General features: G+C 33.7%; 1 protein-coding gene across 2 annotated transcripts in view; it reads left to right on the top strand.

Moving 5' to 3' along the window:
• RTN4 (reticulon 4) overlaps positions 1-24691 on the top strand; it is a 68540-nt gene that overhangs the window by 35912 nt on the left and 7937 nt on the right. For both annotated transcript variants that reach the window (XM_063078029.1, XM_063078030.1), the window contains 2 exons: positions 16053-16260; positions 20565-20703. In XM_063078029.1, coding sequence (XP_062934099.1) covers positions 16053-16260; positions 20565-20703 — 347 coding nt within the window. The remainder of the gene's footprint in view (positions 1-16052; positions 16261-20564; positions 20704-24691) is intronic.

Below are 24691 nucleotides of genomic sequence, written 5' to 3'. Positions count from 1 at the left end.
TTTCAAAGCTTAGTCTTGCTGAGTATGTGTGTATAGTTGTATGCCCATACTGACATTCCAGTAGAGGGGAGAAGGGACCTTGGTGCTTGTAATGTCTTACTAATTCTTCGGAATGCCAAAAAAATACCCATGCAGGAACTTTGGCATTAACCAATTGTGAGACTTTTTGATTGGAGGAAGGCTCTTGCTTTGAATTCTAAACTTAGCTGAAACCTAATGTTTAGGCATTCATTAGGTATTTCTTTTAGATCTTGCTTTAGTAGTGCAGCACTCTATATGTGTTGTAGAAAATTTAGAAGAAATGTAAAAGAATAAAACTATCCTTTCACACAAAGAATGGTTTGGGGGGTATCCTTGGGGGTAAGGGTGTTGTATTGGGGGTTATATGGTACATTGTCTGTATTGTCTCCCCCTTGCCACTATGGGGAAATATCTTTCTACTTTTTAAATATTCCATATTGTTTTAATGACTACAATATTCTAAGTATGTACTATTAGTCCCATATAGTTAAATAATCAGGTTATTCCTAAAGTTATACAAATATATAAACAATGCTAAAGTGAATATAATTGAATGTAAACCTTTGTTCTTATCCATGATTATTTGAAAATTGCTGGTTTATGGTATTTAGGCTTTTGGTGAATGTTGCAAAACTGCTTTCCAGAAAGATTATACAGATTATTATTTTAAGCAATGAATGGGAGTGTCTGTTATGGAACTGTGGCAAAGGTTAAATAATATGTATGCGTTTCTAATGGGTTTGACTCTTTCTAAGATAGCTATTTTGTCAGTGTAAAGTAGTTGAATTACTTGATAGAGAACTAGGTTTGAATTAAAAAACAGTAAATGTGCAAATGTTTTGTACTATATATGGTTTAGAGTCTTGTATGGATAAGTAGTGGGAGCAATGGTGGAAATAGCCTCTGTTTTCTTTATTTACGTAAGTCTGGGTACTCCTCATTCCTCACTAGAACTGGTCTTTCCACTAAATTCCATGTGTCACAGCCAAATTAAAATTAATCTTCCTAATGTGCAGCTCTAATCATAGCACTTAAGGTGTTTTCCTTTACTTTTCAAATTAAGTTCATACTGTCTATCCTACGCTTTTCAAAGGCATTCCATGGCCCTAATTTCATCTCCCCCATTACTCCCTGTCTCAAACCACAGGTGAAGGACTTGTTCCCTAAACATGCCTATTCTTTGCCTTTGCTTGTGTTTTTCTCTCTGCCTATAATGCCCTTTCTTCCAATTTCATTTTGCCCAAGTTGTGTTTATGAAAGTCCCAGTCTTCCCTGAGGTCTTCACTAATCCTCCCAGCAGGAAGTGTTTCAGCATTGCTGAGAATTCTCTCTCTTGCTTTCACTTTGTAACTTCTGTTACAGTTATTTGTATATGTCTTGGCTCTTTTTCTACCCTGTAAATTCCTTGAAGGCAGAAACTGTGGTGGCTTCATCACCAGGTCTCCTCATTGGCTCTGCACAGTTTCTCTATAAGGTAAGAGGCTGAGAGCTCTGATGTTCAGGCAGGTTTACTCCTGGCCTTGAATCCTACATTTTTTGGAAAATTTTAAAATGTCTTTTCAAGTGGGAAAGATTAGAAAAGGGACTCCCCATTTCCCCCCTCTTAAAGGAATAATTAAATAACTTAAGCAATTGTTGTAAATTCAGTTTAGATTGTACTTGCAGACAAGGTGTATTATAAGTCATTTATTCCAACTTTCTCATTTTATAGATAAAGAAAACTAAAGAAGTTAAATTATTTGTTCAGGAACACAAATTTGTGTTTGTAGTGGAACAACCAAAGATTTAAAAATGTCAAAGCTAAAATGACCCATGTTTTGGTACTTTATTCAGGCATAGTCTATCTGTGGCACCTTAATGAATGTGGTATATATTTCTTTTTGTATGGTTCTCACTCTGCAGTATAAAAGGCAGTAGTCTATCACACTAGCCATGCAAGAAGGTTGGTATGATTAGTCATTTAGTATTGTCAAAAGGTTAAACCAAGTGGGAACTCCCTTGGCCAGGAGTATAATTTTTCTTTGTCCTTAAGGACTGGATTACATGCTTGAATGTAGGAACAATATTTATGCAGCGAATAGAGTTCTTTTTCTGTTCTCTAGGTATCCCCTATGTTCTTTTTTTATTTATTCATTTGATCTCATCTCTTGCTAAGAATTTGGGCTAAAGGTTGTTGTTTAATTTAGCAAGTGCTTTTCTTTGCATCCTTGGAACAGTGTTCTAGGACCAAATTTTCTCATTATTTCTCTGCTTTATCATGGATAAGGCTGATTTGTATTACTGGGTATGTGTGTGTATGTGTTTGTCATACCCAGTAGAATATGTATCCAGTTATATAGATATGTCCGAGGGTACTTCAAAAAGCTCATGGAAAAACAGAATTAAAAGACACTATGAAAGTTTCTATGGAGTTTTTCAAAGACCCCTCGTACATTTAATCTTCTTCATGGCTTTCAGATTTTTTTGATCTGGCTACCACTTAGGTGTGAGGTATGATAGACCCTAGAATACTATTGTGTTGTCTTTCCTCAAATACTATATTACCTCCATCATATATTTATTCTATATAGTATTTACTTAAAGAGCTCAAAGCAACTTAAAGATCAAACAAACTATCAAATATAAATGATAGCCTTGCAAGTCTGTTGTTAAGAGTTAGGCATTGAGATAGATTTAGAAATTTCTACTCTGACTATAGATTTGCTAAATTCTGATTTTCCATAAGACTATGAGGAATTACAGCTTTTCTTTGTTGTATATACTTGTCTTATTTTTCCCCCATAATCAAAAAAAGTTTTGAATAGGTTATTCTGACCTATGATGAGTACTGTACCTTGTTTCATTGTCTGTATTATTAGCCATTTATTCAGCGAGCATTGCGTATTGAGTGTACACAATAGGTGTGTATAAGATTATGGAAGTAAAAAGATAACTAGTTTACTTAGTGAATTTCATATTATTTTTAAATTAGTAACTTGCTTTGAATCCCATCCTCCACCCCTTTCAGTATATTAAGCTTTTCCGTTTCTAGAGTTATGGGACAAAATGTTTTTCATTTAGTTTTTATTAGTAATAAGTGGGACTTTGAGCAGTGAATTCCTATTTCTAAGGCTTGGTCCCTATTTCCTGTAATGCTTTGATGCCAACAATAAGTAAAATTTAAAACACCGTAAATTATAAATTGAACCAACATATTTTCTAATTTTAAGTTTTTACTTGTGTAGGTCTTGATCAATTCCAGTAATTTAAAATAAATCACTGCATGCTTATCAAAATTTATTGGAAATATAGGCCTCTCATAGAATCCTTATTTTGACTTCCTTTACAACTGAAGATTGTTAGTTTGTGCGGGTAGGGAAAATCATTGACTTGGAATATATACATAGAATAAAATACAACATATTTAGAGAGAAGATATTTATTTAGCTTTATTTTATTAAAAATGGAGTTAAATGAACAGATTTTCCTGTGAAGGGAAAATTATGGTTTAGAAAAATTAGAAGTAGGAAGTTAGAATTGTTTTCTGCTCTTTGTTTTCTCTTAGTGAAGCTGGAAAAAGAGTGTGGGAATAAAGGAAGTATCGAAAACTGTATGAACTAATGAAGTAAATTTGTGAATTTAATTAAATTATAAATGAGGTATATGTGGTGGTTGTTGAACCTTCACTGTCCTCTATCTTAGAGAAATTTGTATTATTAGGAGACAACAACTATAGGTGGTTTTTACCTTCCTGCAATATATTGAGGCATTTTCTACATGAAGATACTTAGTATAGGAAAAAAGACTACTTAATAAATCCAATTTTCAAAGCAGATAATGGAGGAAAGAAGATTTAAGACTTAATCTTGACGCATAAAACCAACAGTTATAAAAATGAGTTTATTTTAGTTTATTCCTAACAAAATTTAGTTTATAATCACAGCCATGCATATGCTCTTAAAATAGAGGATGAATCTGGATTTTGGGTTTGGGGGGAATGTAATTTTTGCCACAAAATTGTTAGAGTAGCACAAAATGGCATCTTGTACTTCATGGTGAAATATCACAGTGGATTGTATATAAAGTCTCTTAAAAAATGTAAAAGGGTTTTATTTACTTTCTTAGGGGCTTCTTTTAATCTTTTAAGGTTAGATATTCTATTTCGAAGTGCCTGTTGGACTGTCAGATCTTTTTTGGAGCAATTCTCCAACATTTCTCACATCATCTTAAGAAATTCTATATTTTTAGGAAATTTTGCAGTTTTGGACTGTAGTTGATTTGTTTTATCTGGCAAGTCATCTAGGTGATAAGTGAGGCTGGAATGGTGAAGTTAAACAGTAAGGGATACTTTTACTAGCTTGGATTAATTTTGAGGTTGGTTGCTTTGTGAATGTTTTCTTTCATGATGAATCATTTTTCAGTGCACCTTCATAACTGCAGGATTATGCATAATTCCATTTAAAAAAATTATTTCTAGGGCCAGCCCCGTTGCTCACTTGGGAGGAGAGTGCAGTGCTAGCAGTGCCGAGGCCATGGGTTCGGATCCTAGATAGGGATGGTTGTTGTGCTCAGTGGCTGAGCGTGGTGCGGACCACACCGTGCCGAGGGTTGCGATCCCCTTAGTGGTCACAAAAAAAAAAAAAAAAAAAATTATTTCTAGTTAATAGACAGTACTATTTTTTTAAAATCACAAACCACTTTTAACTCTAGTATGTGGAGAAAGGAGTATGTATGTGAAAATGCACTCTGTTGAAAACAATTTTGATTGTAAAGGCCATATGTTTTCAGAAATAATAAGATTTTAGCCTTGGTGTAATATTAGTTTTTTATAAAGTGAAATTCTGAATATTGACTTCGTACCTTTACATTTGACATCTTTTTGCTGGGGATTATTATCTAGAAATGGCCTTGATCAAATGGCCTTGATGTGAAAAGAGCCTCATGTGCTTCTTTTATGAAGTTCATTGCTTATTAAAAACTTGTATCATTCTTCAACTCATCTTTTTTATCTATTTCCTTTCTTTTTTATAGTTTTAGTTTATTATAGTTTATATATATATAACTATATAGTTATTTAGTTATAGTTTTATCTTTATTAATTTTTTTGGCACCTAGGCACTACTGTGATCTGAACCTATGACTTTGGTGTTAATAAAGCTGCACTGTAACTGAGCAAACTGGCCAGCCTTAATTTATTATCTTTAAGGTAGGGGATGATTTGGATTGCTTCTAGAAAACACAATTTACATTTTATTTTATTTTTTATTTAAATTTTCTTGGCAGCTGACTGGTACAGAAAACTTGCAATTTAAACAAAACATGGTTTACTCCTATTTTTGAATCTATATATTCAAAATTCCATATCTATGGAATTTGCTGGTCTCATATATAAGTCTGCTCATGGTGTTAATAAGTCTCTTTTCTCAACTATTTAAACTAAGATCAAAACACTTTGGCATTTGGAAGCAGGATAAAAAGCAAACTTAAGTGTTGATATATTCCTTCAAATACAAAATGTGGTATGATGGAAAGAGTGAGACTTTCATGGTCAGACTCAAATTTCAATTTGTAATCCTGCACAATTTATTTAATAATACTTCTTAGCCTTAGTTGCCTCATGTATGTTATGTAGATAACAACTTTATAGAGTTGTGATTAGAGACAGTGTATGTAAAGTACTCATCACAGTGCCTTGCTCAAAATAAGGTATTATTACTAAATATTATTATAGAAAAGGAAAGCATAGAAATTCTCCTATTTGTTTATTATGCTGTTTCTTATATTAGTTATGTAAAAATGTTTTTTCTTAGGTATTACCAAACAGTAAGGCAGGAAAGATTTAGTGGTGAGAGAGACAAGGACCTGAATTTTTGCATGTCTCTTTTACAAACTGTATTTAAAAGAAGAGATAGCTAAGAGAGATGCTGGCTTGCCATCTGTTTGGTTGAGATACTTACGGACACTTGCACTTGCTAACTGAAACCAAGTTAACAGTGCTTTCAGAGAAGGTTGAATTCACCTTTTAAAAACAGGGCTTAGTTAAGCACTGCATTCAATATTTCATTGCCCTGCCTGTATTCAGTTCATCAAGCCATACATGAAATTTCCTTTCAGCTTCAAATAACTTTTTAGGTGGGTATCATTTTTCTAATTTTACACATGGGAAAACAGTTAAGTAGTTCGCTTAACTACTCATGTCACACTGATGGTAAATTGAGGAAGAAATAGGACTCAAGCTCCTCTTACTATCTTTGTGTACAAACCTAAGAACCACTCTGCACAGATTTTTTTCCTGGATCTTCACCTGTCATTTATTTGCCAGATGAATGCTTACTTTATGGAGGTGAATGCTTACTGTGTGGTGCTGAATCCTGAATTCTGGTCACTTTCCATGGCAACTGGAAAGAATTTGGTTAAAGATTGTAATTTCTAATAGATACATCATTATTTATTAATTACAAAGATTATGGTTGTGAAAAATAACTGAAATTTTAATATCATTCTAATAATTTATCTATTTATTTGTTTGCTTATTAATTTCCTCTTTAACTGCCTTTCTCATTCTTCTCCTGACTTTGAGAGAACTTGATATTTGCTTTTGCTTCAGAAGTAGGTTTTTTCCTGCCAGCCATTCCCTGTCCTCCTAGTATTTTTAGGACCAGCTAGTTCAACTTTTTTCTTTCCCCTAGACAAAAGACTTTAAAATTAAAACCTGACTTCAAGCTATTCAAGGAAGAGCTTTAGTAAGAATTTGATTTGAGGCAAAATGTAATTGGATGACTTCTGCATGTAAGGTATGCAGGCTGGCCCTATTTTTAGCTACGGCAGATGAGAGTTTGTGATTACCAAATGTAGGCAACTCTTCTTACTCTACATTGGGCCATAAGATTTTATTTTAAAATAAAGATTACAGTATATGGAGTTATTTTAAATTAAAAATTTAGTTTGATAAAGATGCTACTACTCTGTGTGCCCAAAACAATCAAAATAAAAATTTTTCACATTTTTATTTTGAAAGCAAAAGTAGGCAAGGACTGCAGGGTGCAAATCATTTTTTTCTCTAAATTAGAAGAGTTTGTTAAAATTGATCAGCATTATTTTAGTAATCTGTAAGCATTCACTACAGTTTTAAGAGGAAAGGCACTGCTAAATTAATCTCAGATCTTTGAAAGTATGTTTCATGAACATTTTGTATATAACAGTAAAGTTGAGGCCACAGTAGGGTTACCTTGCATGATTAACACTTTATTCTGCATTATAGAGGGAGACTTGAGAAACCATGAAAAGCTAAGCTTTCCTTGTATAAACCTTTTGTCTTAATCATGGTTTCTCAAAAATAAAGAGCCTACTAAATTCTTTACCCATAAACCACTAATAAAATGATTACAGAAAATTACACAAAATTAGCATCTTGGTGACCATATAGTTCTTTCTTAAAGATGTCATTTATTTTAATTTAAAAATTAATTAAAATATTTCTGTTCTCAACAATAATTTGGCCACTGATCAGCCAGTGCATCTCACATTAAAGAAGCAGGTAATGGGAATACAAAGATGAAAGGCATTCATCAATCCTTCAGAGTCTAGTGAGAGGAGTTAGCAGAACAATGTTTGCTGTTTTGTAAATTATCTGAAAGCATTGCTGTTTGTTACTTACTAAATGTAGCCATCTGAAAAATAGTTAAAATGCAAGTCCAAAGCATGGAAACATTTTTAAAAATAAATAAATTAGAATTAGTGAATGACTTAAACTGTCTTAACGTATACATTCATTCTAATCAGTCAAACAATAATTTATTAAAAGTTTAGCTGTTTTGGGCTTTGTGCTCAGTTCTGAGGATATACAAGACAAACATGTTCCCTCATAGAGCTTACAACCTAGCACAGAAACAAATGTTAAAATGAGTGGGGGGTTTTTTTTAGTTGACTTTTTAATTTTTTAGTTAAGTATACAATTTATTGATTTTTAGTATATTCACAAATTTATTGCAACCATTACCATTCTCTATTTACAGAACATTTTCATCACCCCCTAAAAACCCCCACACCCATTAGCAATCACTCCCCATCCTATCTTTCCCCAAGCCCTGGCAACCACAAATCTTTCTATCTCTATAAAACTGCATATTATAGACATTTCATATGAACAGAATCAGACAGTATTTGGCCTTTTGTGACTGGCTTCTTTCACTTAGCATAAAGTTTTCAGATTTCATCCATGTAGCATGTATTAGTACTTCATTCCTTTTTTTGGCCCAATGATATTCTACTATATGGATATATCAGAGTTAGTTTATAAATTCATCATTCTATGGACACTGGGTTATTCTTTTTCTGCTGTTATGAGTAGTGCTATGAACATTTATGTACAAGTTTTTGTGCATAAATTCCACTCTCTTGGGTAGGAATTCCTAGGAATGGAATTGAATTGCTAGGTCACAAGGTAGCTGAGGAACTGCCAAATTTTTCATAGTGGCTAAATCTTACATTCCCACCAGCAATGGTTGAAGATTCTTTGTCACTTCTTGTCAATGTGTTATTGTTCATCTTTTTTTATTATAGCCGTCCTAGGGGGTACAAAGTGGTATCTCATTGTGGTTTTGGTTTGCATTTCCCTAATGACTAAATGATATTGAGCATCTTCATGTGCTTATTGGCCATTTGCATATCTTCTTTGGAGAAGAGTCTATTGAAATGCTTTGCCCATTTTCAGCTGGGTTATTTGTCTTTTTACTGTTGAGTTGTAAAAGTTTTTTTATATGTTCTGAATACACGTTCCTTATCAGATATTTGGTTTGCAAATACTTCTCCCATTCTGTGGGTTGTCTTTTCACTTTCTTGATGTTCTTTGAAGCACAAACATTTTTGATTTTAATGAGGTCCAATTTATCTATTCTTTTGTTGTTGTTGTTGTTGTTTGTGCTTCTGGTGTCATATTTACGAAACCATTGCCTATTCCAAAGTTGTGAAGATTTACATTTATTTTTTCTTCTAAGAGTTTTATAGTTTAAACTACTCTTTTCTTTAGGTCTTTGATCTGGTTTGAGTTAGAATGGCTCAACTTCATTCTCTTGCAGTTGGATATCCAGTTGTCCCAGAACCATTTGTTGAAAGTTCTTTCCTCATTGAATTGTGTTGGCACCCTTGTGGGAATTGATTGACCATAAATGTGAGGACTTATTTCTGGACTCTTCAGTTTTTTTCCACTGATCTACTACTGCAGTATGTTGATTACTGTTCCTTTGTAGGAAGTTTTGAAATATGGAAGTGTAGTCCTCCAGCTTTGTTGTACTTTTTCAACATTGTTTTGGCTATTCTGGATTCCTTGCATTTTCATATGAATTTTGTAATTGGCTTACCCATTTCTGCTAAAAGACTGATAGGATTTTGATAGAGCTTGCACTGCAGATCAGTTTGAGGAGTATTATCATCTTAACAATGTCTTCCAATCTATGAATGTGGGGTGTCTTCCCATTTATTTAAGTCGTCTTTAGTTTTTGTCAGTAATGTGTTATAGTTTACAGTTCATAAACTTTTGACTTTGTTTCTTTTGACTTTGTTTTCTAAGTTTTATTTTTTATGTCATTATAAATGGAATAATTTTCTTAATTTGTTTTCAGACTTTTCATTGCTAGTGTCTAGAAATACAATTGATTTTTGTGTATTGATCTTATATCCTGCAGCCTTGCTGGACTTACTAGTTCTAGTAGCATTTTGTGGGTTCTTTAGGATTTTCTATGTATAAGATCATGTTATCTGCAAATAGAGAGTTTAATTTCTTCTATTCCAGTCTGGGTACCTTTCATTTCTTTTTCTTTCTTAATTGCATGGCATCGTACTTCCAGGACAATGTTGGATTAGTGACAAGAGTGAATATTTTTGTCTTGTTCCTGGTCTTAGGGGGACAGATTTCAGTCTTTCACCATTAAGTATGATGTTAGCTATGGGTTTTTATAGATGCCCTTTATCAGGTTGAGGATGTTCCCTTCTGTTCCTGGTTTATTGAGTGTTTTTTTCCTGAAAGGGTTTTGGGTTTTGTCAGATGCTTTATCTGCATCTATTGGGGTGATCATGTGGTTTTTATTTGTATTCTGTTAATAGGATATATTATTTTGATTGATGTCATATGTTGAACCAACCTTGTATTCCTGGGATAAATCCCACTTGGCCATGGTGTACCAAGGGTACTTCAAAAAGTTCATGGAAAAATAGAATTGAAGATAACATGAATCTTTCCATTAACTTTTTTTTTTTTTTTTTTTTTTTGGGTGGCTGGCCAGTATGGGGATCCAAACCCTTGATGTTGGTGTTATAAACTTTCCATAAGCTTTTTGAAGTATCCTCTTGTAATCCTTTTTATATGTTCCTGGCTTCAGTTTACTAGTATTTTGTTGAGGATTGATTATTGCATCTCTTTATAAGGGATATTGATCTATAATTTTCTTGTTATGCCTTTGCCTGATTTTGGTATCAATATTGAACAAGCATCTAAATTAACTAATGGATATAAATCTCTTGATGAACATTAGAAGCAACAGTATTTGAATATATTCCTCAGAAAGGGGTTTTAATAAAACTTTATAACCCTTTCCTCCTGTTGCAAACCATTGACCTGGATAAACTTAATCTTCCAAGAATTTTTTATTAAAACCAATTTAAAGAATCTTTAAGCAACTAGAAATACTATTGGCAGATGTCAGTTAAGACAGCAACCCCGTTTGCTAGAAACAAATATTTTTTCATTCTTGGAGCTTCACTAACAATAAACTCCTTTTCAAAAAAAGATTGAAATCCTTCTATACTTTACACAGTGACTTTGATAGCAGTGTAGATTGCCTAACACCATCCTAGATATGTTGATTTTGTTTTATGTGTGACTATCCTGATGTGCCTAGTTGTCTCATCTCTCTTGGCTGTTTGTTCCTTTTTGTTGTTGTTGTTTCCTCCTTCAGTACTCTTAAGAGTCTGGTGGCTCCACTAGAGCATCCCTAGGGCTTGTTTCAACATGCCTGTCATTGTGTCTGCTTTGAGGTACTCTCATGTAGCTGTTTACCTATTTCCATGTAATATATGTCAGCTTGCATATATAATTTTCAGAGCTCTTCTATTTATTGAAATGAACTTATTCCTAGGAACCATATGATAAGAGGAAAGAGAGTAGTAGTAGGTTAGGATTTACTGTACTTTCATGTAGTTAAATTTATTTTAGGCTGTAATCACTGAGTACTGCTGGACCTTATACACAACTATTCTAGTATCATCAACTTTGGGGAAATTGACTTGATTCAACCCAAAACACCAGAATTACCAATTTACGTATACACTTAGTTTTGACTATCAGCTGGGTCCAAATATTAATTAAGCTAGCAGACTTTCTCCAATAGGAAAGCCTACTGGGAAAATCACACTCATGTTATAAGATTCCTTAGTGGTATCGAATAAGAATAGAAAGGGGTGAACTTTTTTCTGATTATAATCATAATTCATGCTTGCCATTGGAATGGGACAATTTCAGGTGGCACAGAAAAGAACAAAGAAGCAAGCAAAATTTATAAGCCCCATTACCCAGAGATAAAAACACTGTTTAGTAAATATCCTATCAGACTTCATGGTTACACATGTTTAAATTTTTTAAAGTGGGATTATACTATATTAATCTTTTTGTAACATTCTCTTTTCATGTATCATTATGGACATGTTGCCCATACCAGTCAGCCACCAAATAAAACAAACGAAAGTATGTGTTTCCCATTAATTATCTTATTAATGTCATTTAGAGAGACTTTCTTCTTGGCCTTTGTGATTCATCTCACAAGTGATAATTATCTGCTTACATTCTGTCAATTCATTATGCATGCAAATGTGCAACATTTTGAAGAACTTCAATCTGCTGAATCTTCAATTTGGCATCATCCAAAGATAGTATGAGTTTTGTCGGTCAGAAGCCTGAGTTCAAATTTGTGTTCTGCCAATTATTAATTATGTGATCTGGGTCTAGTCATATATGAGCTAGGTTTTGCTTGCTTGTCTGAAGGACTACCTCTTGTTGAGTTTTAATGATTAAAATAGCTAATGTTGTATGGGCCATGAGCAGTGTTTGGCATCACGTTAAGTGCCCAATTAATGCTGACTCAAGAAATAAAAGGAGGTGTGGAGATTGGAAAATTTAGACCAGCAACCTGGAAAATTTTTCTAAAACAGCTATCAGGCTTTAATAGTATGTAGCTTTTCAACTTTTTTTTAGCTTCTCTCACAGTTGTGATAATTAATTGCTTGAAAAATTGTAGGGATATGAATTTACTGTTTTCCTAAAGTTTTAATAATGTTTGGCACTTAAAATATTTCTAAGAAGTTTCAGTTCAAGAGACTGATAGGAATAAAAATATTTAAGCCTCCTTCTTCCGCCAAAATCTAGATCTAAATAGGAAGGAGATATTTAAAAATTACATTCGGCACAAACAATACCAGTAGTAAAACCTCATTCATTTTATCCACTAGTGGGGAATTTGAATTATAGGACTGATGTGTGTCTTTGTACTAACTATGAATCATGTTTCTAAAGGGAAAAGAGAAATTTGATGACTAATGCCCTTTATTTATGATAAAACTGAAGTCCAGAGAGGTTGGGTTCTCATCCAAAGTTATGTAATTGCAGAGCCAGTATGAGGGTGTGTGAATTCTAGTTGTGATATTTCCTACCATATTCATTTATGTAGAAATCATAGCCTGATTATAAATAATTTTTATCTAGTCATAAGACCTTTTTGGACAGTAACTCCCATTTTATTAGGTAATTTGATTAGACATTAATTTATGTTGTACAGGACGTACTTCTCAAGTCAGAAGTCACTGATTTCCTAATCAAATTTCACTGAGTAGTTTTTAATGATGGTGAGGAATAGTGAGTACATGTACATTTATATTCTCACCAGTAGTGATTTTGAACAATAAATGTTTTTGAGCACTTTGAGACCCAGACATTTTGATATAGGAGCATTTGTTCATATAAAAATAGATTTGAGGTGTACTTTACCTGCTGATTATTTTAGGCTGTCAACTTGTATTTACCCTGTAATAGTGAAAATTTAGATAAGTTTTAAAGTCCTTTTCCATGTGGTTTATAAGGTTAGCATGTTTACGATATAACACTACAGTATGGTTTATTAATTTATAAGTTAATCATAAAGTTGAAATTTTCTTTTATTCTTCCTTATATATTTACTATTTGAATACCTAGCTAAGAAAGGCGACAGTGATTGAGGTAGTGTTAATAGTAATAATAACAACAAAAAACAGCCCTGGCATATATTGACTTTATTATATGCTAGATACTATATTAAGTGCTTTTTATTAATTCTTATTAATGAAAAATCTTACTATTTCACTTAATGAATCACAACATCTCAGTGGGATCATTTCTATTCCTATACATATTTTATAAATTAGGAAACTGAGGTATAGAGGGGTCTAGTAACTTGCCTGAGGTCACATAACTAGTAAGTTATGGAGCCATTTTCTAGGTGATCCAATTCATTGCTTGAGTTTAGGTAATTCAACTCATGGTTTGAATGTAGGTGGTCCAACTCATTGTTTGAGTCTAGGTGATACAACTCCACAGCTTAAGTTCTTTGCTTCTCTGTTTTATATAAACCACTGTTGTGGGGGCTCAGGGGGAGCCTCACAGGAAAATATTGTCTTACCATAGGCTATGTTTATCATCACTTCCTCTGCCCTCTCACTGTACCCTGTTAGTAAAAAATGGTGTTATTAGATCCATTGCTAGAAGAAAGAGACCTTAGGCCTGGACCTTCAGCTTTTCTAGGTCCTATTCATTCTTCAATTCTCAGCTCAATTTCTGTTTCTTTCACAAAGTCTTTTTAAATTTCTTTCGTTTTTTTTTTTATTCCGGAGTTCTCATGACAGTGCAGTATTTATTTTATACCTTTATTAACTTGTTTTTACATGTCTTGTCTTTCCTAGGATTGTCATGTTTTATAGTTGAACAGGGCCCTAAAGAAAAGTTCATTTTCCCATTTTCAGGTTTTCTAACTCATTCTACTAGATTGAATTTCTCAAACAGTATCACCTGATATTTGCTAAATGTCAGAAAACTATTAACATTGCTCTTATTTCTTTATTCAGTATAATATTATTCATAATGTCACTTTGACAACATAGATGCACTATTTCAAGTTCTGGTTAGTCCTCTGTTGTGCTAGTGTATTGGCACAATGGTAGAAACCAGTTGAATAGAACAGAACGTACCTAGATTGTAAGGATTGTAACAAACAAGTTGGGGAAGACTTGAATAAATATTTGAAATCAGAGTTTGAAAACAGAGTTGTCAATCATACTGTATTAGTCTGTATTTGTGCTGCTACAACAGAATACCTCAAACTAGATAATTTATACAGAACAGGTTTATTTGGTTCACAATTCTGGGACAGCTGCATCTGGTATGGGCCTCAAGCTGCTTCTACTCATGGCAGAAAGTGGCAGGCAGCTGGTGGATACAAGCAGATCAGATAGCAAGAGGAAGCGAGGCGTGCACCAGGGTCTTTTTAAACAACCAGCTTTCTCAGGAATAAATTGGAAACTCAGTCACTACCCTCACCCCCCAGGGAGAGCATTAATCCATTCCATTCGTGAGGGATCTGCCCCCATGACTCAAACAGCTCCCAACACTGCCACATTGGGGATCAGATTTCTACGAGTTTTTTTGGGGGGGGGGACAACACATTCAGACTCTATCACATACATAGAATGTTAAATTAATAGCATTCAAACCAAATAATATTTAGGAGAATGGAATAAATGTTTGTTGAATCCCTGCTGTGTGCCAGACACAGTGATCAGCATTTAAAATATCTTAATTAGTACTCATGATATATACTAATAGGAATTAAGGGCTTTGTAGTAATATCTAACATTTTACAGTTCACATACATAGTTTTCCTCATAGAAGTATCCCTAACAGTAAAGGAAAGTAATATATACCTTGATCTGGGTATCAAATCAAAGCAGTCGCTAAAAATGTGATTTTTCTTTGATGCCACCTCCTTTATCTTAAAAATTAAGAGGTATTTAAAATTCTTCTGAAGAATATATCCATATTTATTTTACTATAAAAATTTTTTTTCTCCTGACACGATCCAGAGATGCATTATATCTATCTTGCCTATGAATTTAAGAGCCCTTTGGCACACTGCAGAGTTCTCTTGGGTTGATTATAACCTGATCCTGAGACCATAGGCCTATGGTTATTTGATCCTCACAGTGGTCCTGTGACCACAGGCCAAGAGCAGACTTGCTAAGTTAGGCTTTGTCTGACTCCTTACTATTAATAAACATTATATAACAGTATAAAACATTGAGTCTTTTTTCTTTGACCCCTAAATTTTTATGGCATTATATTTATTTCCTCTTAGAAGGAAGTGGCTTTTCAGGTAATCTAAAGGCTGTTTCCTGTCTTTTGCTTTGTAGGAAATTTTTCTTTTAATGATAGCCAGTTTAAGTTAAAATTTTAAGTTTCTCAAAGAGTGTTCTTAAAAGCATATCTGTAAGGCTCATATGTATACTTCTTAATAAAGTTGTAATTTCTCAATTTTTGAATTAGTGATTTTCTGCAGATAAATATTTTTGTGTCACTGAAGTATCTCATTTTAGTGAGTGTGCTAATATTTTTTCTATTATTTGAATGTATATCATGCATTGTATGAAGATAAAAACCCTCAAGATGATTTTAAGTAATTTCTTGTTTTGGATTAGAGGTCTTGCCAGGCTGGAGACTTTAAATAATCTTGTATAGCCAGAATGATTTGGTCATGCAAGAAATAGATTTGAATGAAAAACACTTTATGGTAAAAAGTAAAAACAGATGCAGGTATTACACTAATAAACAACAGGTTGGGTTTAAAATGTAACTTACAAAGTTAGTCTTTAACATTTTAGATTAGGATTTTACTTTAGTGGCCCTTTTATTTTGTAGGTGGAGCAAAGCCAAATGGATAAAGTGGTGTTCTAATTTCAGATTTCTTTTTTTTCATTTTTAGTTGTTGACCTCCTCTACTGGAGAGACATTAAGAAGACTGGAGTGGTGTTTGGTGCCAGCTTATTCCTGCTGCTTTCATTGACAGTTTTCAGCATTGTGAGTGTAATGGCCTACATTGCCTTGGCCCTGCTCTCTGTGACTATCAGCTTTAGGATATATAAAGGTGTGATCCAAGCTATCCAGAAATCAGATGAAGGCCACCCATTCAGGTGAGATGTCTGGAAAACGAGATACACACTGGCAGCAGTAGATTAGTATTAGATTAGTATTAAGACTTTGTTCTACTCTCTAGAGTTATAGGCGTACTTTTTTTTTTTAACTGCTTGAAGATAATTGCAAATTTTTTACTAAAAAAAGCCATATGAAAAACAGCTGCTTTTGAGATTTCCTAATCATTTCAAAGGCTCATGATAGAAAAGACTGTTTATAGTATTATTAAACCAACTCCTACTACTTGTTAGGAATATTTACTTATTAGAAGTAGGTGTTTGTTATCTAACTTTAATGGAAGTTATATCTTTTTGACATTTTTAGGATTGGTGAGGGTTATATTTTCCATGTTGCTTGCCTTTTTGCTATCTGCTAGTATATGCTGTGATATTTCACACCTTTCTTTCTAGTAGTATGCTTATGTTTTTCTGTCATTCTTTCCTTTCATGGTTGTCTTTTGTTACCATTCCTTCTCTATCTAGTTTCTTCTTCTCATTTCCTAAGACATTACATTTTTTTGTTATCTTTTGGAGAGCTTTATTTCAGCATCTCCTTGTCTCTTGGATATCATCTTCCACCCTTATTTTCACAAGTCCGTTCTAGCATTATACACCTAGTTGCTATGGAGACCCATCTCAGCTTGAGTCTTTTGCCCTTACCTTATACTCTATGCTTTTTTCCCAATTTTTTTTTCTTGCAGCTGGCCAGTGCAGTGTAATTTGAGATATAATTCACATACTCTGAAATTCAGTCGTTTTTAGTATATTCACAATTATACAACCATCACCATCTAATTCCAGAACTATTTTATCATACCAAAAAGAAACTTTGTACTTTTTAGTAGTCAGTCCCCACCCATGTCTTTAAATGATCTTTTTCCCTCAAACTTGTTAATTTCTATCAGTGACACCACTACCATGGTAATTTCCAGGCACCTGGTTTTGATGTTTTTGTTTTCATCTCATGCAAAGAAAAATCACCAAGTTTTATTGTTTTCCACTGCCCCCTTAATCTAGACCAGAAGTTCATAAACTATAGCCATGGCCAAATCCAGTCTGCTGCCTGCTTTTGTAAATAAAGTTTTATTAGAATATAGCCACACTTATTTATTTAGCTGGTTTCATACTTCAGTAGGAGAGCACCATATGGACTTCAAAGTCTAAAATACTATCTGGCCCTTTACAGAAAAAGTTTGCCAGTGTCTGGTTGGACTCCACTTGTTACCAGATTGTCTTCTTGTTATCTTAGATTACTTCAGCTTCTACAGATGTTGTCAGATTAATTTTTCTAATGTACCACTTTTACCATATTTTTAGGCATTATTTATTGGCTCTCTGCTTACAATAGGATGAAGTCCAGATATCTTTGTCTTGTCTCTCATTTACCCCTTCTAGGATTATGTGCCCATTTTCATGATGCCTTTCTTAGCTCCCCAGATGCCCCAGTCTGTCATGCTTTTTATTGGGTTCTGTATTTGATTTAAGACCCAGCTCTTTGAAGAAGGCTTCTCCAACAGTGGCCCAAAGTAATCTGAGAATCTCGCTCCTATTACACTAACTATGGCTTTGAAATGTTCTCTAATTGTTTTGTGTATGGACATCATTCTTCCTTGAATAGATTGGGAGCATTTAGAAACTGTTTTACAAAGCAAGTATCTGTTTGGGTATGAATAAGTATGTGCTTATCTAGAACATTATCCAGTTGATATTAATGGGTAAACTTAAATTGATTTTCAAACTTTAAAGAAGAGATGTACTAAGTTATTTTGCTTATTATAAAGACTGGTGATTTGCTTCTCTCTTAACTTTTCTCTTATTGATGAAGTAATGATACTCATATTTTGGGGGAGAGACCAACATTTATTGAATGGCTTTAAGTGTCTGGCCTTTTATGTACATATTTAACTTTCAGGATAACTATGAGATAGGTGGTATTACTTACTCCATTTTACGAGGGTTGGAGACAGACTTGGAATTCGGTAACATGAACTTGCAGCTCCAAAATGGCAGCACCATATCATGCCACTACTCATAAAGGAGTGAGAGTTTTAATTAGTTACATTGAAATTTGTAAAAATGTTATTGAGCCAAAACTTCCAAATTATCTATATTATAAATTTTATACATTGTTTGATTTTAAAGAAGATTTTTGAAAGAGACTAGTGATTTTTTTATTCTTTATTTCCTTCTTAGAAGCACTTTTCTTTGTTCAAAGGCCTTTTATGGTCATTATAAATTCAGCCAATATGCCAGTTTCAACCTTTTGAACAGTTTTTCCTTGCTCTCCAGTTACACAGTGAAGATGACAGTTCATACCTAGTACCTGTGGTTATTGCAAAAGTGTGTTGCAAAGTGCTGGCATCACATTAATATCACATAAATGCCAGTGGAATTAATGTAAATATCTATAGGATGTCATTGATATAGGGTACTGTTTTTGTGCCTTTTGGTTAGGCATGTTGCCTTTAGCAAGAACCAGCAGCAGTGCTGCAGAGAAGCAGAATACCAACCAAGTTTATGTCAGCTACTTTTTTTATATTTCTCAAAATTGCATAAATAAATTATTGCTGGTTTAAAGATTGATGTGTCTTTAAGTATTTTTAACTTGGTATTAATACTTTGCTATTGTTGATGAATAAATAATTGTCTAACAGTGTGCTAGACCATTGTACTAGTAAAGGTATACTCCTGATCCTTAACAGTTTATACTCTAGTAGGAAAAATATACAGGTATATGCATGTGTATGTTTCAGAGCTGGATATGATAAATACTAAAAGAATAATACAAAAAAAAGCATTGTTAGAGGTATACAGAAGTGAGAGATTACATTAGGGTCTGATGGAAGAGAGTATCTATCACGTGAGACTTCATACATATGGGTTGGATTTGACATGAGGCTGACTAGATCAAACTACACCAGAGGTGAGAGGAGAGCATTGTGGCTTGGGAAAACAGTATGATGAACAAAGGCTTTACGGCTAAAAAATGAGAGTGAATGACTCATTTCTGGCTGCAAAACAGGAAGTAGTGGGAAACAAGGTTGGAAAGATATAGGAGGGCTCTCTGGTTGAAAACTTGGAACCATAGAATCACGGAATGTTTGAGCCTGAGGGGATTTAGGAAGGTCTGTTTCTCTAGTTTACAGTGTTGGAACTCTGACCCAGAGAAATTAAATGCTTTGCTAGGGAGTAGCAGGTCCTCTGACTCCCACCTGAGTTCAACCTAGATAGCACTATCTAGCATAGCTCAAATAAAGCTATGGTGTTGGCTGACAGTGGATTAGGATGCAGACAGATCAGAGACTGATTTGGAGACTGACAGAACATGCCAGCTGTGAGTAAACTAGAGTGATGGCACTATGAATAAAAATAAGGAGAAATATTTGGGGCATGTTGCAGAGGTAAAACTATGGGACAAGGAGTTGTCTAAGAGGATTGTTATTTCTAGTGTGAGTGAGTACTGACACAGACATGGGGAAGTGATGTGGAGGGACTGGGTGAGGAACCACTTCCAGCAGATATGAAAGAATGCTTAGCACTTCTGAGTTAGCTCTACTGTGCCAAGATAAAACGGTTTCTTTGAAACAGTAACTAATGAAACAGTTTCTTGCATTTCTGTGGACTTGACTTTTCCCCTCGTTAACAGTTGTCTTCCTAAATTTAACAATTCCAGCCATCTCAGTAGAGATATAGGGCATCTAGGTGGACAGTAACTAGTCTGTTTTGCTGGGATTCTTTTGGCAGCCATTTTACAATCTGTTGCTTGACATATTGGGCAGTTTCCCATAAAGATTAGGCTGAAAGAGTGTAGCATTTGAAGTGAATTGGATCTTTGTTAGGAAAATTTGATGAGACAACATAATGCCAACTTGAAGAAAAAAACCAAACCCATAACTACCATTTATTGAGGGCTTTTTTGTGCCCAGTTGTGTTAAGCACTTTACACACTAAATCCTCATGATAATCTTCATTTTATAAATGAGGAAAACTAAGGTGTAGAGGAAGACTGAATACTGTAACTTTGTAAAGTTACCCAGACAAGTAAATGACAGAGCGCAAGATTCAAGCTCAGGATCAGTCTCGCTTCAAAGGATATGCTTTTTCTAGGCTAGTCTGCAGACAGTGCAGATCAGTGAAATACCCGCTACTTGGTGAATTCTTAGAATATGCTTAATTTAGAAACAATGGGCTTTTATAGTAGAATATTTTATTAATCTCTTCTTTTACATATATATAGTTACTGGTTGACATTTAGGGAAAAATCACTTCAATCAGTGACAGTTATGATGTGTTTTATTTTCTAGGGCATATTTGGAATCTGAAGTCGCTCTATCTGAGGAGTTGGTTCAGAAATACAGTAATTCTGCTCTTGGTCATGTGAACTGCACGATAAAAGAACTCAGGCGCCTCTTCTTAGTTGATGATTTAGTTGATTCTCTGAAGGTAAGTTTATTTTGTTTTTAATTTCTGACATACCCAGAATAATAACAAAAGAATTGAGTAAAAATTCTATTTTTCTCTATTCAGCTAAATGACAAATGTGTAATGAAATCACATTACTGTAAACTTGTATTTTAAAATTCAGAATACAGTCAGATATTTAGGATGGAGGAAAGTGCTATTACTTTTTAAAGGAAATTAAATTACACACTTATACTTTTGGAAATCAGAAAGATTAAATGTGAGAGAACATTTTTGACTATAGGAATAAAGATTATCTGATGCTTTTAATACCAGATATGATTTATTCTTCTTGACTTTGAGAGTCTAGCACTTATTTTCTTAGTTTATATGCAATTCGTAGACATAAATTATATCATATCATATACTCTCTTGGAGTGTTTATTCTTTAAATGATTTAATATTCTGAAACACCTTAACTAATCTTCAGTTGGTGATAAGTTTTTCTTTAGTTTTCGGATCTTACTACATAGCAGCTATTAGAGTCCAGATATTGGTCAGAGAGTATAAACTTTCAGTTATAAGATGAATAAGTTCTGGGGATCTAATGTACAGCAAAGTGACTATAGTTAATAATACTGTATTATATACTTTAAATTTGCTAATAGAGTAGATCTTAAGTTTTCTCACAACGCCAAAAAAAAAAAAAAAAAGACAACAATGTGAAGTGATGGGTATGTTAGTTAGCCTGGTTGTGGTAATCATTTCATAATGTATACATGTATCAAATCGTCAGGTTGTATACCTTCAATATATTCAATGTTTATTTTTCAGTTATACCTCAGTAAATCTGGGGGATGGGAGGGGAGGACAAAACCAACAAACTCTCCCAAAATTTTGATTGACTTGAAACAAGTACTAAGCCACAGTCCAGTTTGAGCCTCAGGCCCTGGAACTGTGGTGCTTATCCTTTACATAGAACTTGCCATTGGTGTTTTGTTTGCTGTTGCCTCTGACCCTGCTTAAGACAGACAAACTCGTTTCCAATCTAAGCCAGGGTAGAAATGTAATATGGGGTAATTATAATTTTTATTTTTCAAGAGAAGTGCTCTAGTTTGCAATTTGTCATGCAAGCCAGGAATATCATAGTAATAGATGATTGGGTCTTTAGACTCAGAAAAATAATTTCTGAACCGGTCAGAATAGGTTTAAGGGCTTAAAATGCTTTTTCTTTCTTTCCTTTTTTTTTAAAACTGGCTTTTATAAGCCAGTAGATTATATATCATTTTCAACTGTGTGCTTCTCCTATTTAAGACTTGGAACCTAAGGAATTTAATAGTAACATTGAGGGTAAACAATTTGGTTTCCTTTTATGGCTTATTATCTCTTGTATAGAGTGGTTGCATTTAGTGACTTATTGTGTAGTAATGCTTTGAAATGATCTGGTGTCAGTCTGTAAATAAAAAGATCATGGTTATGTTGCTTGGCAATTTTGATTAATTAGTTTCAAAAGAGAACAAATAAAAATATTTTGGATTAAATGAAATAGAACTTTGTACACATGGCCTAGAAAAATACAATTTCCAATCACCGAAGACCTGTTTGCTATAGATAGCTTGACTGTTGGGGTAGAACATATGTGAAAAATCATGGAAAAGGAGGTACTGGTGCAGTTTAAGATGGAGGATTTGTGGATAGGAATTGGTTAAGAAGAAACACTGTCTATAAATAGCGATACAGATCTTCAAAGAGCAAAGAGCCATTTCTAAATTTAGCAGTCAAAGATTGGTGGAGGAGAGAGGTGACTTCAAGAAAAGCATCATGAAGCTTGATAGAGGAAAGAAAGTCATTTTTATAGACAATGCAAATGGCAACAAAAAGTCATCCTCCATGTTTGCACAGTGTAATAATGAGGGCAGCTGTGTCTATAATTTAACTTTTTTTTTTTTTTTTGAGAGGAGTCATTCTTGAAGTAATCTGTTTAAAAGCAAAATAAAACAAATTGAATGATTTGGAATGATTTATCATGTTCCAGCTCAGTACAGGTTTGAGCATAAAGTTTCCATTTGTCTTTAATCAAAAGAAAACATTTGTTCTTTCAAAAAAAAGTTTATTGCCATCCATACACAGTCCTATGAGAAGACAGTTGTGTACGTGTAAAAGTATTTGTCCAAGGCAAGAGGAGCGGGAAGATGTTAGGAAAGGACTGATTATATACTTAAGAAACCTTTTAGATCTTTGTTTTGAGCAGATATTTGAAAATAGAATATGAAGAAATTTTATGAATAAATCATGCGAGATAATTTTTTTGCTGTTAAATCTCATGTTTTAATTTCTTTTGAAAATTGCCCTTTTTAAAAAAGCAATTATATTATTCGTGAGGAAGCTAGTATGAGAGAAACTGAACTTGATAAATTCTTGTGTGGAGTGATTTTGCTAATTTGGTGAAAGTAACAGAAAGTGGCACATGATGAGATAGATTTACTTTCTGAAACACTATATAAAATTTTCTTATACTTTTAAAACATTCTTTATTATTATTTAAAAAAAAAAGACTTGCATTAGAATTATTGTTTGCTACTTTTTGTCCTTAAGTATTAGCAATACTGTTGAAAAGAAAAAACAAAAACAAAAACAAAACTGATTTGATTGGTTTCCCTGAGTATTGTATTTTGGCAAGCCCAGAGCTCAAGGAAGGCTGCTTGGTGACTTTCTCAGACTGCAGTTCACTTAGGCCTCCAGTTAACAGCTGCTTTGTCATGTTAGCACATAAAGTGAACCTGGCATTTTAGGTCTCAAAATTTGTTGAGGCAAAAGGATAAGGCAGGTATCCGTCTTTTTCTCCCCATGCCAAGGTATGAAGCCCTTGGTAATTCAGGTGCACGCTCTGGTAATGTACGTGATGGGTCTTTCCTGATAAACCTTGTGATTCTGCTACATGAGAATTTAGTTAAGTCCTTTCTTAATTTTATTTATTCATATGTGAGTAGTACAGATTGCATGTGTTTGTTTCCACTGAATATAGGGGTATAATATAAATACAGAATACTTGCTTAAGATGCCTCTAATTGAAAAAAGAAGCTCTTTATAAAAATGGTTTCTAGTGTTCCTTTTCTAGAGAGAGAGTTCCTTGAGCATTTTCCTTCTATGTATGGCCGTGCTTATTCCTCATAGTTTTTGTTTATATAGAGAGCATTTTAAAAAGAAAATGATTTTGGGCCTACCCCGTGGCACACTCGGGAGAGTGCAGCGCTGGGAGCGGGCGACGCTCCCGCCGCGGGTTCGGATCCTATATGGGAATGGCTGGTGCACTCACTGGCTGAGTGCCGGTCACGAAGTAAAAAAAAGACAAATAAATAAATAAATAAATAAATAAAAAAGAAAAAGAAAAAGAAAATGATTTTTCTTCTAGGAGTGAACTTTTAGCCACAGTAACTGGTAGAAGTCATATTCTCTTGTGCTAAAGCAAGCAAAAAAACCGACGACCTTTTTTCCAATTCTCATTCTTTTTTTACTTTCTCAGTATAAAGGAAAAAAATCTATTTACCCTTTTTAGACTGATTTTTTTTTTCCTTGTATTCAGATTTTAGAACTGTGGAAAATTTGCTACTAAAAGAGCTTCAGTCTCTCTAGTTTATAGGTGAATTTGTGACCTTGTTTAAATACCAGTGAATTTTTAAAAATTTATAGGAACCAGCTTTTACTTGGAATAACTTTGATTTTGTAAGATTGATAGCTGGGAAAATGGAAACCGTCCTAATTTCAAGAAAATGCAATGGAAATTCTCATTAAAATTTTTTTGTTATTTAGAAAATAGATGTTGTATCAAATAGATGTTGAATCACTTATATAAAATAATAGCTTTTAAACAAAAATTTGAAAGACGTTTCTGTATAACTCATTATCTTCATAAAAGCAATATCTGGTGCCTTCAAATTTATATCATCTGCATTTTTATATTCTGTATCACAATTATCACCACTTCTATTTGAAACCTTCTTCCTTAGAAATTGAAAAATTTAAGCCCCTC

The sequence above is a fragment of the Cynocephalus volans genome, chromosome 14 (assembly GCF_027409185.1).
Source record: "Cynocephalus volans isolate mCynVol1 chromosome 14, mCynVol1.pri, whole genome shotgun sequence".
Taxonomy (NCBI): Eukaryota; Metazoa; Chordata; class Mammalia; order Dermoptera; family Cynocephalidae; genus Cynocephalus; species Cynocephalus volans.
Note: the sequence above shows the minus strand (reverse complement) of the source record. Positions and strands in the feature narration are given on the sequence as shown.